The sequence below is a fragment of the Nipponia nippon genome, unplaced genomic scaffold (assembly GCF_047370975.1).
Source record: "Nipponia nippon isolate SJK-2023a ecotype South Korea unplaced genomic scaffold, ASM4737097v1 scaffold_6, whole genome shotgun sequence".
Classification (NCBI taxonomy): domain Eukaryota; kingdom Metazoa; phylum Chordata; class Aves; order Pelecaniformes; family Threskiornithidae; genus Nipponia; species Nipponia nippon.
This window is the reverse complement of record NW_028262380.1, coordinates 50,015,746-50,032,929: the sequence shown is the minus strand read 5'-3', so window position 1 is coordinate 50,032,929 and position 17,184 is coordinate 50,015,746. Positions and strand designations below refer to the sequence as shown.

General features: G+C 43.6%; 1 protein-coding gene across 5 annotated transcripts in view; it reads right to left on the bottom strand.

Moving 5' to 3' along the window:
• The window catches only part of TNKS (tankyrase), a 145,423-nt gene extending 130,499 nt beyond the window's left edge, over positions 1 to 14,924 (bottom strand). For all 5 annotated transcript variants that reach the window (XR_015699864.1, XM_087737102.1, XM_009474885.2 and 2 more), the window contains exons 1-2: positions 14,404 to 14,924; positions 2,750 to 2,974 (exon numbers count right to left, since the gene is read on the bottom strand). Coding sequence is in view for 4 of the 5 variants with exons in the window: in XM_087737102.1 (XP_087593228.1) it covers positions 2,750 to 2,974; positions 14,404 to 14,902 (724 nt within the window). In the remaining variant the exon portion in view is untranslated. The remainder of the gene's footprint in view (positions 1 to 2,749; positions 2,975 to 14,403) is intronic.
• Between the last annotated feature and the right edge of the window lie 2,260 nt (positions 14,925 to 17,184).

The window sequence follows — 17,184 nt, the reverse complement described above, 5'->3', positions numbered from 1 at the left end:
TTTGGAAGAAGATGCCAAGAATAGGTAGGCAAAAATGAGGCTAGATGACTAATTCCTACACAGTCTATTGCTTTTCAGACAGATACCTAAGTTCAGCAGTAAATTCTTGGTTATGCCAAGATTTCCACTGTTCTTCAATTAATGCTTTTTAAAAAGCATGCCTTGCTTGTTTAAAAAGAGGAACACTCTAAGAATGGGATTTTTTAACACACCAATTTCTTCCATCATTTCTACTGTAACACACTTAAGGTGTAAATAACAGTACTGTACAATATGTTCCAGAAAGCTATTCAAGTACTCCTAGTCAGAATTCGTGCCCTAAGCAATCATTGTTCCATTATCCCTGTGTATAATGTGTTCCTTCAAAAGACTTTGAGATAAAAGCCGAAGACCTTAATATAAAAATTATATATATAACCATTGAAAAGAAACAGGAACTTGCCAAAGACAGCAAAACATGCTTGCCCACTAGATATAAACTGCAAACAAGCTCGCTCTTTGTCTATACTCATGTCCTAGCAGTTTTATGGAATCAACTAAATCCCAAAGAAGCATCATACTACAGTACATATTCAATCTAGTGACTGGTGACACGGCCTTCAGTAATAACTCTTGCATTGACAGACCAAATATCTGACTGAAGTACAACATACATGGATATCTGTAACTAAACTGAGCACAACAGCACCATGCTTGCTTGTTTAAAATAAAACAGTCCCAGACTCCAATCTGCCTGCAAGTAGCTTTGTAAGGAGAACTGCATCTAGTCCTGCAGCCCTGCTCAGTGCTTCCAAGGAAGCTGACAATTGCAGCGGACAGCAGAAGAGCTTTGGGATTTGACCAATATCACGTGCTGAATTAGTCTAGCACCTAACATTTAGAGTCACAGACCTCACCTGTGCATGGAACACAGAATGAAGTTCTGTGTAATAAAAGCCATAAATTTGATTTTGTACTTCCTTTCACTAAGCTCACAACTTCTTGCTGAATTAGAGTATACCCTTAAAGGTATCATCACTTCTTTGATTATGGAAATTAGATCTAAATAATCTCAAATTACTGTCAGTATTGTACGTCAAAATTGATGTACCACATAATCTGCTGCCTTGATCTGACCTGCCCAATCTCCTCCAAAGAGTGCCACAGAGTCTTTAGACAAACCACCCAAAGCTACACTACCCATGCTGCCTCCCCAAATCCTAAAATCCTCTTGCAACCATCTTTAGTCCTGTCACCTATGACTACAAAGATGTGCGGCTGCACTCCCCCGCTTTATAAAAAGGTTTTATAAGACTGAGCAAGACAAATATTTTCCAAAGCAAACAAACCCAGTCCTCCTTTACAGGTATAAAGGAGCCTCTCTCTTACTGTCAGCCTTCTCCCATTTAATTTGTATTTTCAGTCAGCAGTTCCCAAAGCCAGGAAGACTCCACCACTGAACAGACCAAAGTAATTAATTCCTTTAAGTCACATACAAAACCCCAGTTACTGACTGGAATTAAGCTTACTTTCCCATTCACCACTGTGACAACAGACTGTTACTGAGACCTACTATATGAATGGATCTCTTCCCACAGTACTGCTGCGTAATCAACTATACTCAGTAACTTCTGTAGAATATCCTCCATATGTTTTACCTTGCAACAGAGATTAAATGAAGTCCATCATATTCCTTCTAAAGAGAAGAAATAGATTAAAATTTATATTTTGCTGTTTCCTCCGATTTTCTTCCCCTCAATCTTTGGTGTTTTTTTAAGTAATGACATAAGTATTGCAATAAAGCTAATGCAAGAACTTGCCCTGTGAGTTTTGTAGCTTTCTCTGCAGGAATTTTATGTAGTAAGTCTTTAAGCAAATAGACATTAACTGAAATTCTGAAAATTGTGTCTTGTTATCTTGATAACATATAAAACAAATCTCATGTTCATAATCTTAACTGCAGTTCCTAAAAAAATCAAGCTTTTCTTTCCACATTTGATAAAAATCACAATGTTGAGCAGACTATGTTATTCAAGTTAGTAGATGTGAGAAGAACCAGAATTGATAAATGAGTTCAAGGAACTGATCTGAGTGTAAAAAATAAAAATAGAAGTTCCCATTTAGAAAAAAAAAAAAAAAAAAAGTAATACTAAGTACACTGAGAAAACCCATAAAAGTTAAAGACATCCTGACTGAAAAGCTCTTTATATGTTCTAGATACATTTAAAATGATTGAAGTGTTCAATTTTATTTGAAATTGCTTTGGCTCCAGGCTACAGCACACACACTGAAGATATACAACCACTGTGAACAACGGTGTCCTGTAACTTGTATTTGAAAGCTCCAAAGGACTAATAAGATGTTTCCCCGTTCCCATATAGAATTAAAGATTAACCATCTTCCTAACCACTAAGATGACAGATAGAGCAGCCCAAAAAGCAAACTCTTTACCTAATGAAATTAGTTTTCTTGAGAGCGACCAAGACAAACTTCCATATTTAGATTTTGAATGTTGCAATTTAACAGACAAGGAGACTTTACCCAACCTCCCCAGGTTAGTTTTCCAGATGCAAGTTCAGCAAAGCTTGCATTATATACCATGAAAAAGTTAGTCTTACGTGACTACCACTATACCTACCTGCTAGTTTAAAAGAAGTTAGCTGTTAAGAACAACCAGTATCTTTCATCTCGAATGCAGCACATTAACAATTACAACTGCACAAAACACATATCTGGTAAAGTTTCAATATGAGAAGTGACAGACACTTACCAATACACACATCTATCTTCCCCTTGATAGCAGCTTCATGCAAAGGAGTGTAGTTCCAATTGTCTCTAGCATTTGGGTCTGCCCCTTGACACAGTAACAGACTAACCACTTCAGCATGACCAAAGGAACAGGCGTTGTGAAGCGGTATCAGCCCTCCATCATCACGAGCATGAACATTGGCTCCTGTCTGTAGCAAGTGCTCTACAACATCCTTCCTTCCAAAACCTGTAAGAGAACATATTTCTGTTCATTTGTCTGGTAAAACAACATGATTTAATATTTTAAACTGTTCACTCTCAGTCCATGCACAAATGATATCATTCATGTCCCTGTTCCACTTTTTGGTTCATTTCACTATAAAGTGAGACTATATTCACCTGCTCAAACAACAGCTGGAAGATTCACTTACATTCATGACAGAGGTGAATAGTGGTGTATTATAATCAGCCTGGCTGTCTGCTACTCTATCTCATGAAGAAGTTCTAAAATAGGCTTACCATTCTTTTTCAAGAAATGCTTTTTATTAGTTTTAAAAATTTAGTATACTCTGTATGTACCTAATGCAAGCACCTTACATACTATCTCCTGATATAGGTCTTCATCTTGGAGAAGACCTCATATTAATAAACACTGAAGGACACTGTCAGTGCTCAAGCAGAACAACCTTATCTCAACCCAAACTACATTCTCACTCTCTTACAAAGGGTCCAGCTGACAAACTGACAGAGAGACTAAGTTACAGATAAGTAGAACTGAGACCTCAGCTGGGAAATAATGCCTCAGGAAGGTCTCAGCCTAGGAAAACAGCCTCTGTTATGGCCAGGGAAAACATCACCATATAGCCAGCCTCATTAAACTAATACACTTCAAAATCCTACATCAGCATGCCAGGCCCTGACACCGTTATCTTGTTGTCCACAATGAACCTGGAAAGGTTCTAGTGCCCAAATGTGCTTCTTATTGCTTCAAATGCCTTAGAGCAGCCGTCTCCAAACTTTGATTGTGCACCCCTACCAGTAAAAAGATTTTTGAGCATGCACCCCAATATATGTATATTTATAAATCATACACATGCACTACCATACTATTCGGCACTGGTGAGGCCGCACCTCAAGTACTGTGTTCAGTTTTGGGCCCCTCACTACAACAGGGACACTCAGGTGCTGGAATGCGTCCAAAGAAAGGCAAGGAAGTTGGTGAAGGGCCTAGAGCCCAAGTCTTATGAGGAGCAGCTGAGGGAACTGGGGTTGTTTAGCCTGGAGAAGAGAAGACTGAGGGGGAGACCTTATTGCTCTCTACAACTACCTGAAAGGAGGTTGTAGCAAGGTGGGGGTTGGTCTCTTCTCCCAAGTAAGAAGTGATAGGACAAGAGGAAACGGCCTCAAGTTGTGCCAGGAGAAGTTTAGGTTGGATATTAGGAAAAACTTCTTCACTGAAAGGGCAGTCAGGCACTGGAACAGGCTGCCCAGGGAAGTGGTTGAGTCTCCATCCCTGGAGGTATTTAAAGGACGGGTAGACGTGGTGCTTGAAGACATGGTTTAGTGGTGGACTTGGCAGTGCTAGGCTAATGGTTGGACTCGGTGATCTTGAGGGTCTTTTCCAACCTTAACGATTCTATGATTCCATTATGTAGATTATAAACGTACACAAAAATAGAAGTTTAAAAAGGCCAAGATAAAGATGAAATAAACACTGTTTTAAAATTTCTATTATATTTATTAATGATGCAAAATATATTTTCTTCCTGCACCCCAGTGAAATATCTGGCACACTCCACTTTGCAGACCACTGCCTTAGAGGACAGGAACAAAAATCAGGTATCAGGCTCAAGAGGGACAGTTTGAACTAGAATACAAGTGTTCATTTTTGTAGTAGGTTGCATCTCAAAGGTTGGATTGCATTTCTTATAAACCTCAGGGCTAAAAGCAATATCACTGGATATTTTAAAAGACTGTCACTTTAAGAGTTACTGTGTCTTCTGGCAATCATGGATACCAACCAGCTTAAGTATGAAGAATCCCATGTATATGAACTATGTTTATGAAACAGCTGAATTAAATGCTGCAGCAAGTGAAATTCCGCAGTGGTGCTAACTGGCAGCTTATAGATTGTATTAACTGCACAGATCATGGATCAAAAACACAAGACATTATTTCCCTTCTAGAAGGCAAATATAAAGCTCAAGGGAAGCAACAAAGCAGCTGTCAGTTCTCCCGCAGGTGACCACGTAACTCAGCTGCAGCAAAATGCTGCTCAGTGACAGAAATGACTCTCCAAAGTGAGCACCCTCTGTGGCAGGCAACAACTCATGCATGAAGACTTCTCAAATCAGAACGTTTTACCCCAGAGTTGCAGTCCCTGGATAGGACCTCCATTTCAATGAGTTAAGTCCCTTTGTTTCCCAGAGTAGTGCACTAGTTACAGCTATGCAGACTTTTGGTGCAGAATTAACATGCTGTTCCCCCACAGTCCATACGGAGAGATCTCTAAGCCAGATCTAGCAGCTTTGCATCCACACTAGCTTATCCAGTTAAGGCTAATGTTATAACTTGACATCCAGCTTTCAGTCAAGCTGCAGGCTAGCCATTCTGCAGGAATTTACAGTCTCCTCAGTGAAGCACAAAGTCCTTAAACACCCTTTCTTGAAGGACAGAAGTTTTCTAGAAGCTGACTAATAGTACGGTTAAGGCAGGCAGGATCAAAACAAAAAGCCCCTTTACTGAGGCTTATCATGGTTTGAGAGTTTTGATGACAGTTTAACAATATCTTTATTTCTGCCTAAAGAAATATTTTTATATGAGATACAAGCAAGCAGGTGGAAGAACAGTCTGAGGAAGTCATCAATGATGCACACACAGATGCTCACATCTAGTAGACTGTAGCAGTTCACACCTTGGTGTTACCTGTATGGTAACGTAGCTCAAGGGCTCCAGTTAACAAGTATAGCCTGGTTACTTTTGGATAGCTGTAGGGATTCTCCCATCCCCACCGTACAGAGCTCTCAGCTGCTTGCAGCACTGATGCTGAACCACTACAAATTACAAGTTAGCATACTGAGCAGATACCAAAGTGGGTTTTCTTTAATACATGGGGCTAAACAGCAGTTCAGCAGCTGCTCCTCAAGCTGCTGAGCCATATCAGCTGCAGGGAGGGGCCCACAACCAGACTGCCACCCCACTCAGCAATCCAATTTTAGTCCATCACTGCAGACGAGTCAAAGCTTTCTGGTACATTATATACTGAAATTACACTACAGAAATGGAAGCATGCGAATCAAAACTGGTATTATTAAAAGTGATACTTATTTATCACAACAAAACTGGTACCAGAAGACATGTTTTTCTTAACTAAACTGTCAGCAAGGCCACTGCTACTGTAAATCACTGCAGCTTCTAGCATGAAAACTGATTTTTTGTTTGTTTGTTTCTGTTATAAAACAGTCAAGGAACATCACCTGTAAGTCTTCAAACAGAAAATGACAGCTTAAATGGGTACAACAGCAAACAAAGGGTATCTGGTCCCACAGCAAAGCTAACAGGCCCAGGGCACAAATAACAAGAAGCAAGCCCTCAAGGTTTATATTGTTCATTTGACTGGTGAAGGAAAATTGAGCAAGTCAAGAATCAGAAAAGCATGCTTTTAACTAAACAGTAAATCAACAGATTTTATTAGTCTTTAGTTTTTATAGACTGTACTACTAAAAAAAGTGCTGAAACTGCACGAGCATTTGCTTTACACGTACTTCTCGTCTCCCGACGAAAAACAACCTGACAGTGCCTGAAAACCCAGATTCCTTTTCAAATTGTTCAGTGCTGTGACTTTCAGGACTACACACATACTTCTTCAAGGTACTGCTGGACATGGGGTCATTGATAAAGGTATCTTTGGAAATGCCAGCAACAAACACTTCACAGTTCTTGGTGAATTCTGTTCAGTTCTCAAAAAGCACAGTAAAGGTTACTGTGATTTTATCCCACCAGACCACTCATCTTTGACAGAAAAAGTAACCAATTACAGGAACAGCTTCGTCCCCCTCCACTGCCACCAAAGGCAAGCCTGTAAAAACTTGAATTGACAAAGTGCCTGAAAGTCTTTAAAATGATCACATGACACAATCTGACAAAGCAGCTGTAATTACTGAAACCCCTGCAGTGTTGTTTTTGTAAAAAAAAAAAAAAAAAACAAACACATGCCAAGCCATTTGTGACAGATGAAGCGCATATAATTCCATTTAAACTGAAGAAACTGATGTGATGTCATTTAAGGTGACTTTAAGAATCCTACTCTTGTATATTTCCAGTGTAACTTTAATTTACAAAGTCTAAGGAAGAGCTGCCAAGAAAGGCCCTGTAATCAAAGATCCCAAAAGACAATCAAATAGAAGGTTCCTACAGAAAACATCCAAAACCAGGGCAGACTCATTTAAAGGCCCATCATGCAAGCTTGTTTTGATGAGATTCACCTGCCAGCTTTCAAAGCACACTCATGGGCAGGGTACCTTATTAGCTTGGGCTATTTCACACAGGTAAAACGCACAAGCTTTGCACTCATTTTAGCTTCTTTACACAATTTAGAAGTTTCAGGCAAGTCGCAGTACCTCAGAAAACACATCGTCCAGGAGAGAAAGGAAGCGGTCATCCCATTATAAAAAGGCAGTAGCAAGAGTACATCTTAAATTTAAGAGTGAAACACTCATCAGTCAAACCAAAAGGCAAAAATTCAGAGTGACTGACAGGCTCTTCATTTCTCCAGTCATCTCATAGAAACAACTGAAGACTAAGGCTTGGTGAAAGCCAGGAGATGGAAGTAGCTATGATAGCCTTACATAAATCAAGAGACAGGCAGACAATGCAGAGAAAACACCACTTAACTAGGTCTTTGCCAATGCTGTATTCTTGCCTTTTTCCAGTTTACACCTGTCACTTCCAGCTGAAAGTGAGAAAAAAAGGCTTTAGGTAGTAAACTGGCAGCTTAAAAATTAAGCTAAATAAAACTTTTAAATGCCGTCAGACAAGTCCATACACAGAGACACCACCAAATGCTTACTACTGCTGCCCAGAAGACCTGTCCTACTCCCCCTTCACATCCTGCTCCCAGCCCGCAAGCTTGTCCTGTCCCACCTCTTCTTGTGGCATTGAACCTAAGTAACTAGAGGCAAGAGGGTGAGCAGGTTGAATGACTGATGAAGGAAGCGATGCAAGGAAAGCAACAGAAGCATCAGTTGACACCCTCTGTTACATGCTCCAGTTAGGGCTTCCATGTTAAACTTGCATTCAGTTAGTCACAAGCTTTCACATGGTAACAGCTTAGACAACTACTAATATTCCCAGAAGCCACATAACTCATTTCCCAATTTCAAGGCTGATACTCGGAAAGTTTGGTGAAAAAACCCAAATAAACGTATGTATTTCCCACTAGAATTAGAAGAATGCTTTCCCCAGTCAGTACATCAAGCAGTCAGTTTGATCAGTTTAAGTACTCCTGTCCCATTTCACCCACTGCCCAACTAATGTCACTTGATCACAACACAGCATGAATGCCTCCAAATGCCAATTCCAGCCTCTGCAAAGCTGCTGTTATGTGCAGAGTTTATCCTATCACATGGAAGACTTCTAACTCCCACTAGGCATTTTTCCTCCTCCTTTCACCTGCTTGCTCTTAAGAGCACACGGACTCCAAAAGGAGTTAAATTTTACAAAAGTGTATAATCACAGGTTAAGCACACCTGCAGGTATTACTGTGGTCATAGGCAAAGCAGGAAAGATGCTTTTATTAAATGTAATCCCACTTGTTAGAGCACTAAACGTAGCTCATATGAGAATACAAGCCCTTGAAGTGGAGAAGCACACATCCTACAAGACACACGACCTTTTGAGAATTGTTTTAAACTGTAAGCAAAGGGTGGAAGAAGTTCAAGCTAAGTCATTGTACATCTCTTTCCTTTAGTACTGCACATTCTGGGACCAGATTTTTCCCCAAGACAGCTCTTCCAAAAATCTACCAGCACTTCTTCCACTTCACTAGGCAGAACACAATTAAACTGAGTGATTTAACTAAGTAAACTGAAGAGCCTTCAAGCTGGGAAAAAGGGTACGTGGTTCAGTATTACTGAAGGTCTGAGATTTTGCATGTATATCCTCTTGTAAATTCCTTCAAAGGATTTTAAACAGGAAAGTGATACGATACATTGCACAAAGTATTGCAAGACCATTCAAGAGAACAAGTTACCAGTCACAAAGAAAGCAAGCTGAAACTGCCTAGGAAGTAATACACTTGTGACACTGTAACAGAGTTCATGTACTGCAAATGCTACAAAACACATAAAAGAAAGAATTCCAAAGTCAAGGCCAGTAATTTATCGATTCATCTTTTTACATTAAAAAGTCTGCATTGTGCAGGCTCTGAGCCTGTAAGGCTGCCAGGACGTTTCCTAATTGACTACACAATCTGCACTCTTCATTCTATGCATATGAATCCAGCTGAAAATTTCATTACCCCTGCTTTAAGTTGCACAAGGCAGAATTAATCAGTGACTCAGCTTTGCAAACAACTGTTGGAGTAAGGTCAGACATCTCTTCTACGGCAAGGATATATCAGACAACTGCAACAAAATGAGGCAGAGTAGTTTAAGAATGGGATCTCAAGGAAAGGTTTTCCAGGACAATTTAAGCTAACCTGTTGTACCTTGCATCACAGGTGGAGTGGTCAATTCACTCTGCACAGAGCAGAAGCGTGTAATAAGTTACCAACTACTTCTTGCTGTTTCCTGGCTCTCCCTCAAGGAACACTCAGTAGCTAGTTATGTTAGTTCTGCCTCCTCAGTTGCTTATCTCACTTACACATGTTGAAGCAGCTTGCATTTTTATGATTAACAGCTTGCTAGTGACAAATCAACTTGATGAGCTCTATTCTTAAACTCTGACCACTGACTATTTTCCAACCCAAGTGAGATCCCTTTGCCTTCAGGACTAAAGTTGTGTACTCCAGAAATTTTTCAAAGAATAGTTATACATGTGAGCCTTCATAAAAAGATTTAACTTCCAACAGTTATTACTAGTGATATGAAAAGCATGCTTACAGAAAACTACTTTCCCCAAACAGCCTTTTGCCATTACTGTAGACCCAAGCAGACAGAAAACAAGGAATATCACTGATGCTCTAAGAATTCACCTTATATCAGGTTTCTCCAGGCCCGAGTTTGGGCTGATACCACCAAGAGCACTTCACCCTGTGATCACAACTCCATACCTTCCAAAAGCCACTCTGGAAATCTCTACCTCTTCCTCAGTACAGAAGTGGGCATTAAGCCACAGTTCAGCAATTACTATTAGTACTCTCTATATCCTTGGGTTAAACCCTAGAAAGACAATAACTGTAAAGGTAAAAGAATGCATTACCCAAGAACTTGAGGGGCTAACTTCATGATAAAAAAAAAAAGTTAAACTTCTCATTAAATGGGTGTGGAACTGGACAAGCTCACAACTGTGGCTATATGAAGAAATTAGCTAGGACTCAGCTTCCACCTAGTCATTTCTGAAAGAGGTGCTATTACTAGTGATTTACCAGCAAGGACTAGGCCTAAAAACATATGAATCAAGGTGTCAGCAGCAAATACATATATATCCTTTTGTAAGGCTAAACCCTGTTTCAGAAGGGAAGAAGCAAGTCCATTACCAAGCCGGTTCCTACAAATTCTTGCTGGCTCTGGGAAAAAGCTGGGTTTTCAGACAAAATGTCACAGGAGTCCTCCCCATCTAGGCATATTAAAGGCAAAAAAGTCTTGGAAAGCCAACCTTGGTATGCGAGTGCTATAAATGGAGGATGACACACAAAAAAAGAGGCGTGAAAGCATCACTGCCAACCTGCTTCAAACACAATGGACCAATACAGGCACACACACACTCCCCCGTAAACCACATAATGATTCACAGAAGATATGTAGGCTGAGTAAAATCCCACTCTACCCCACGCAAAGTATACCTAAAATGTGACACATTATCACATAGACTGTGTGAACACAGTCAGTCCAATTATTCAGTGGAACTCCTTACCACAGGATAGGCTTCTACTAACATGTAGAAACTGGTTCTTGCTCAAACAGTTGCTGAGCTACAAACTGCAGGAAGAGTATTCAGAGAAGTATCATATATGAAGAGGGCAAGTGTATAACTCTTCCTTAGACATCTGCTTTTGGCCACCAGTACGGATAAAACTTTGGGCCAAACATACCTTTGTTCGTGCCTAGCACAGTTGCTTTTGGGGTTTTTTTGGTTTTTGGTTTGTTTTTTTTTTTTTTTTTTAGTTATAAGCAAGCTAGCTTTCATTAAAAAAACTGAATGCAAAAGCTATGAATACATTAATACCTCCACTTAATTTCTTTTTGCATTTTAAAGCCACTCAATCACTTTCAAGTCTTTAGAATCTGCTTCTTACTCTAATTCTCAGGTGCTGCTGGACAATATCCAAAGCCTGCACTAGTATCAGAGACCCAAATATCCCGCAATCCACAGAGCAGTTGAGACACTACTGAGTTTTCCTCTTTCCAAGCATGCATACCTTTATAGAAGAATCACTCAAATCACTTGCAAAGGAAAAGCTGAACACCACACATGCTGAAAGACATTCAGAATTTCAAGAGAGGCTCTGCTAGAATAACAGTCCAGTCAGAGGATGAAAGGAAAATGATCCTTTGTTCAGCCTCTTCCTCCTTGACAAGAGAGGTCTCTATCACCCTGATATGGCCTCAGTATTAATTTCTGCCCTATTAATAGCTAACCAAAGCAAGTCAGATTTATTCAGCACACTAGCTGGCATTTCACCACAGAGTTAAAGAACCAATTTCCCTTCATTCAGATCAATTGACAATTCAGATATCCCAGATAAAGAAAACCTGGATAAGACTGTTGCTTCAACTTGATGTAGCTGTGCACATTTTATCTGGAAGCGAATAATGGACAGATGACTCCAACTTCTAGAAACAGATTTAGATATATCCCCAGCTTTTTAAATAATTGATTATAGATATTTCAGTGCTCACCTTATCCCCAGCTTACGTAGCTGCTAAGGATGCTGAATGCTCTCAGACAGAAGTCACCCCTTTTATCTTCCTTCTGCCATGAGAAAGGAGATGAAGGTGATTTTGAAACTAGAAACCTCACAAAGCTGAAGGAAACCTGAACTTAGTGCTTTTTACAAGTAACTAGAACCAGGGAAGTTGTCCTTCCCTATTACAGTAAAAGTAACTTAACTGCCTGGCACTGTTGCCAAAAAGGACATCTGAGAAAACCACACTGAGCTAGGAACAAGTCAAGTCCCTGGGGACGGGGGGAGAATCCAGCTACCCCCAAAACTGGGAAGTGAAGAAAAAATTAGAAGAAGAATTCGTCTATCACAAGCCACAAGATCAGAAGTGGAACTCTCTCTCTCTCTGGTCATTTAAGAGTTTAGCTTCAAGAGGTTTGAAAGCAGCAGTGTAAAACATTGCATATTGCACTCTCCAACTCCCGTTCCCCTAGTGAAAGCCACACAACTCACGCCTAGGTATGGCTCATAAAACGAGCTATTATCCATAACACAGCTTCATATACACAGCAGACTCCCATGCTCAGAAGCAAACAAGTTTTATTTCTCCTTTTGCCCACAAAGGAGGAGATAAATCAACACATTGCATCACTGGCAGATATATACTGCCTAAGATCAGTTGCATTCAAACAACGTGCTTACAGGCCTTTCCAAAATGCAGGACCCCAAGATCTCTGTAATAAGAAATCTGCCTAATGCTATTACATGTCATATCCATTTAGACCAGACATACTGCAGTGATTAGAGATAAAATATGTATGATAGCTAAGGAAAGTCTTTAAATCTAGAAAAACAGATACAGGAATTTGTTCGGCACGAGAACTTCATCTGCTGTTTTCCTCATGCTACAAGGCAGCACCTTCCATTGCTATTACAGTAACATCTTATTGACACTATCAACTTTCAAAGCCTTATCCCCTTAAGTAAGTTTTGTCCATTCCTTCTCTAATCAAAGCAGAAGTTACCACTGCAGCTTCAGCACTGAAGTTTGCACTAGCACTGAAGTTACAACTGGAGATTTCAGAGTTTACGGGGAAGCAGCAAGGTCTGATTTTAAGTCTGAATCCAAAACAAGCAGAGCAGACTCAAGATGAACCTTCCAAAACATTAAGAACTTCATGCACACACATGCAGTTGTACCAGCATTATGTTCCAGGGTTCACTAAAATTAAGTCTGTACTCCCGAAGTTCACTGTGTTTTAAACTCTGCTTGCATAAGATTGTGCTTCACTGGTAGACCTCAGGGATCAGGAAAGAATGAAAAGGAAATGGTTGAGGACCAAAAGCTCCCTTAGGGCCATGATGAAATGCCACCTGTACTTTGAAAATGAAAACAAACCCATACAGTCTCAGAGAGTATTATCTGACTGATAAACTGAACACTGCTATTCAGAGTTCCAGGCAACATTGTGCCGTAAAACGTTCATTTTTATTATTAATTTCAACACGGTGCTTTAAAGCCATATGCCAGCATTTTAATATTGACCACTTAATACAGTCTTGTTAATTATCTTATGTGTACTAGTGCACCACTTAAATCTCAGACAAGACCTATGTCCCTTACTACATAAGGTCCAGTCCCGTAACACTGCGGCACACGTCAGAAAGCCCTCAGCCTGACCACAGCAATCGTGCAAGTTCCAAGTGAGGAATGATGATTTAAAACATCCTCCTCATTTTACTTTTATTATGAACTTGATGTGCACTGTGCCCCCAGTGAAGACGATGCCCTGTACAAAACGTTCTCTTTATGGACTACACTAAACCTATAATAGCTATACTTCCTAGAAGGTAACGGTTACTTCCAGTTAATGTAAACTGTTGGACCTCACTGTTAACTGCTTTTATGATATTATTTCTGACACAATGACGTCTCTTCTCTCTACTAAGAGGGACTTTCTCTCCTGGACACATGTAACTTCTATCAAGTTCAGTTGTTCCACTTCATCTCTTTCCCCAGCCCACTCAGACGACAAGAAATGCAGAAATCAATCAGCAGCTATGCTCAGATAAAAGAAAAAAGTTACAAAGTACAAGGAATCAAGACTTTGATTCCTATCAAGTCTACATGCATCACAGAGGTCCCTAACTTTCAAGAGCTACTACAATACTTGTGAAACCCTTAACTTCAAGCCAACTCTGTCCTGAATTCCAGTTTCTCACTTCCTAAGCACACGTGCACAAGTCTGCAGCCTATGTGTCAAATACAGGGAAAAGTGTCTGTACTTTTAGATCCCACAGCCTCTTTTGCGCCTCCGGAATCTCCTCTCCCACTCGTTTCACCCAAAGGAAGGATCTCCTTCCACTTTATGAGGGGAAAAAAGGAGATTTAACAGTCGTCTCCCCACAATCTGCAGCGAAAGCCTCACACTCCTCCTCTCGGCTTACACCAGACTTCTCCCGAGCCACCGGGACGCCAGAGGTCCGCTCCCCGCAGCCAGAGAAGCGACTCCTGGGAAGCCGGGCCGGGAGCTGCACCCTCCCTGTCCCGACGCGCTGCCTGTCACTGCCCTCGCCGGCAACGGGAGGCCGGCCCGGCCCGGCCCCGGCCCCTCCCCGGTCCCGGTACCCACCGGCGGCGAAGTGGAGCGGCGTGGACTTGCGGCCCGCCATGTCCTTGGCGTTGACGTTGCCCGTGTCCACCAGGCGCTTCACGCGCGTCACGTCCCCATTGCGGCAGGCCTCCAGCAGCTCGCGGAAGGCCCCGCTCGCCGCGCCCGGGCCCGCCGCCTCGGGGCTCTCCGCTGCCGGGCTCGACGCGACCGACGACGATGCAGGCGAGGAGGAGGACGAGGAGGAACTGCTGGAGCTGCTGCCCGAGCCCGGCGGCGGGCCCGGGGAGGCGGCGCCCGCAGCCTCCGAGCACTCCGGGGCCGGAGGCCGCTCCACGTCGGGGGGAGCCTCGCCTTCGGGGCCGGCCAGGCTGTGGCGCTGCGCGGCGGGGGCAAGGTCGGCCGGTGCCAGGCTGGGGCTGCGCGGTGGCGAGGCGGCGGCAGGCGGCGAGACCGGCCCGGGCGGCGGCGGCGGGTGATGGTGGTGGTGGTGCTGGGAGCGACGCGGCGGCGCCGCCATCTTCGCCCCCCCTCCCCCAGCCCCCGTCACTGCGGCAACGGCGGCAACCCCCGCCCACACTTCCGCCCGCACCCGGCCAATCCCAATGCGCGGCGCCCGGACGTGACGCCCGCGCTGTGGCGGCGGGGCGGGGCGGGGAGAGGGCGTGGCCTCAGCGAGACCCGCCCCGCGGCGGGGCAGCGGCTCGCTCCTGCCCCCTGGGGGCCACCGCGTGCGCCGGGGCGGGGCCTGGGGCGGGGCCCGGGGCGGGGCCGGTGGAGCGGGAAGGTCCGGGCGGGAGTGCGGACGGTGGCCCTCAGCGCTGGGGGCGAGGGAGAGAAACCCCAGGGGGTGTCGGGGCCCGGGCAGCCCCGTCAGGCCTCGGCGGAGCGAGCAGGTGTGACCGGCGCGGGAGCCGGCAGGAGCCTTCCAACGAGGATTTTGGGTTGGATTTGGCGCTGCGGGCGTACCGGTATCCAGGGAGGATATAAGCACCAACGACGGATAAACTGTTTAAGTCAGAAAGCCCCAGTAACCGTCACCAAGAGATCTCCAGTCCACTTAGCTTTAACCTATGAGCACAAGGGAGATTCCATTGACAGGAAAAATATCAACAGCAACAATTCCCGGAGAATTCCCAGTACAGCAGGTCCCGGGGCTCCCAGCGCCGGTGAGGCAGCAGCCACAGGTCAGAGAATGAGGAGAGCGACGAGGAATTCCTGTGAGAGGGAGCGAAGATGGCCAATGCCAGCCAGCCTCGTCCCGGCAAACAGATCTGCTTTAGCTGTTTGGTGGGGACGGGGCTTTGGGAAGCGTTTGCGTAGCACCGTGGGACGTGCTGAAGGAGCGCCGACCAGGTCTGATGCTGGGGGCACAGAAAGTCAGAAAACAGGAATTCAGAAGAAATTAGGACCTGGTCTAGTGCTACTAAGTACCTTTCTGCTAGTGATGAGGACATGAAACCAATCCCCATGACCGGTGGAGCAGTAAACGAAGATTTACCTAAATGTGCCCAGCTCAGTTCTTGTTCATGCCGTGACTTTGAAGGCACGGGCCTTGACCAGGCACTGAGAGAGCTCGGCAAGACTTCCCTGACACCTGAATCTAGACAGCTGCTGCTTCGCAGCCTTCTTTCAATTCAAAACTCCCAAAAGGACTTCGCAAGCTAATTACAGCATCCCCTTTGTCAGGCCCAAGCTTTGCAAGACATTTAAGAGGCCAGAGCATCAGTATGCACTTGTTCAGCTCACCGCTGGCTTCCCACAGTCTATATTTCACCAGCCTGTTGCTTTTGTGGCATCAGTGGCAAACAAATCACATTCCTCTACCCCTCTCTGTATTTCCCATAAACTAAGGTTACTGACAGCATCACTTTTACGAAATGTATCAGTACATGAACACTTGTTCTACTTCCTGAAAGATTTTAAAATAGACAAGTAATATTTTTTAAGATTTGGGATTCATGGTGGCCTTAAAAATTCATTGTTGGTTGTAGGATTGAGTAAGAAACGCTACACTCTGGGTCAGCCTTTCGTGAAAGCCCTACGGAGAAGGACTCAGAGGTACTGGTGGATGAAAAGCTGGACATGAGCCAGCAATGTGTGCTCGCAGCCCAGAAAGCCAGCTGTGTCCTGGGCTGCATAAAAAAAAGCGTCGCCAGCAGGTCGAGGGAGGTGATTCTGCTCCTCTACTCCACTCTGGTGAGACCCCACCTGGAGCACTGCCTCCAGCTCTGGGGTCCCCAACATAAGACCTGTTGGAGTGGGTCCAGACAAGGGCCACGAAAATGATCCAAGGGCTGGGACACCTCTCCCATGAAGAAAGGCTGAGAGAATTGGGATTGTTCAGCCTGGAGAAGAGAAGGGAGACCTTATTGAGGCCTTTCAACATACAAATGGGTCTTATAAGAAAGATGGAGAGACACTTTTCACCAGGGCCTGTAGTGACAGGACAAGGGCCAATGGTTTTAAACTGAAAGATGGTAGGTTTAGATTGGACATAAGAAAGAATTTTTCTACAATGAAGGTGGTGAGGCACTGGAACAGGTTGCCCAGAGAAGTTTGGATGCCCCATCATCAGAAGTGTTCAAGGTCAAGTTGGACGAGGCTTTGAGCAACCTGATCTAGTTGAAGATGCCCCTGCAACTCCTGCAAGGGATGATCTTTAAAGGCCCCTTCCAAGCCAAAGCTTTCTGTGATTCTATGAAAGCTGTGCCTGGGAAGGAACAAGTAAAGGGATTAGGATTCACAGTATGAGACCTGCCCGTGTGTGATGGATGCACTCGACCCCTTAACCAAACTGGC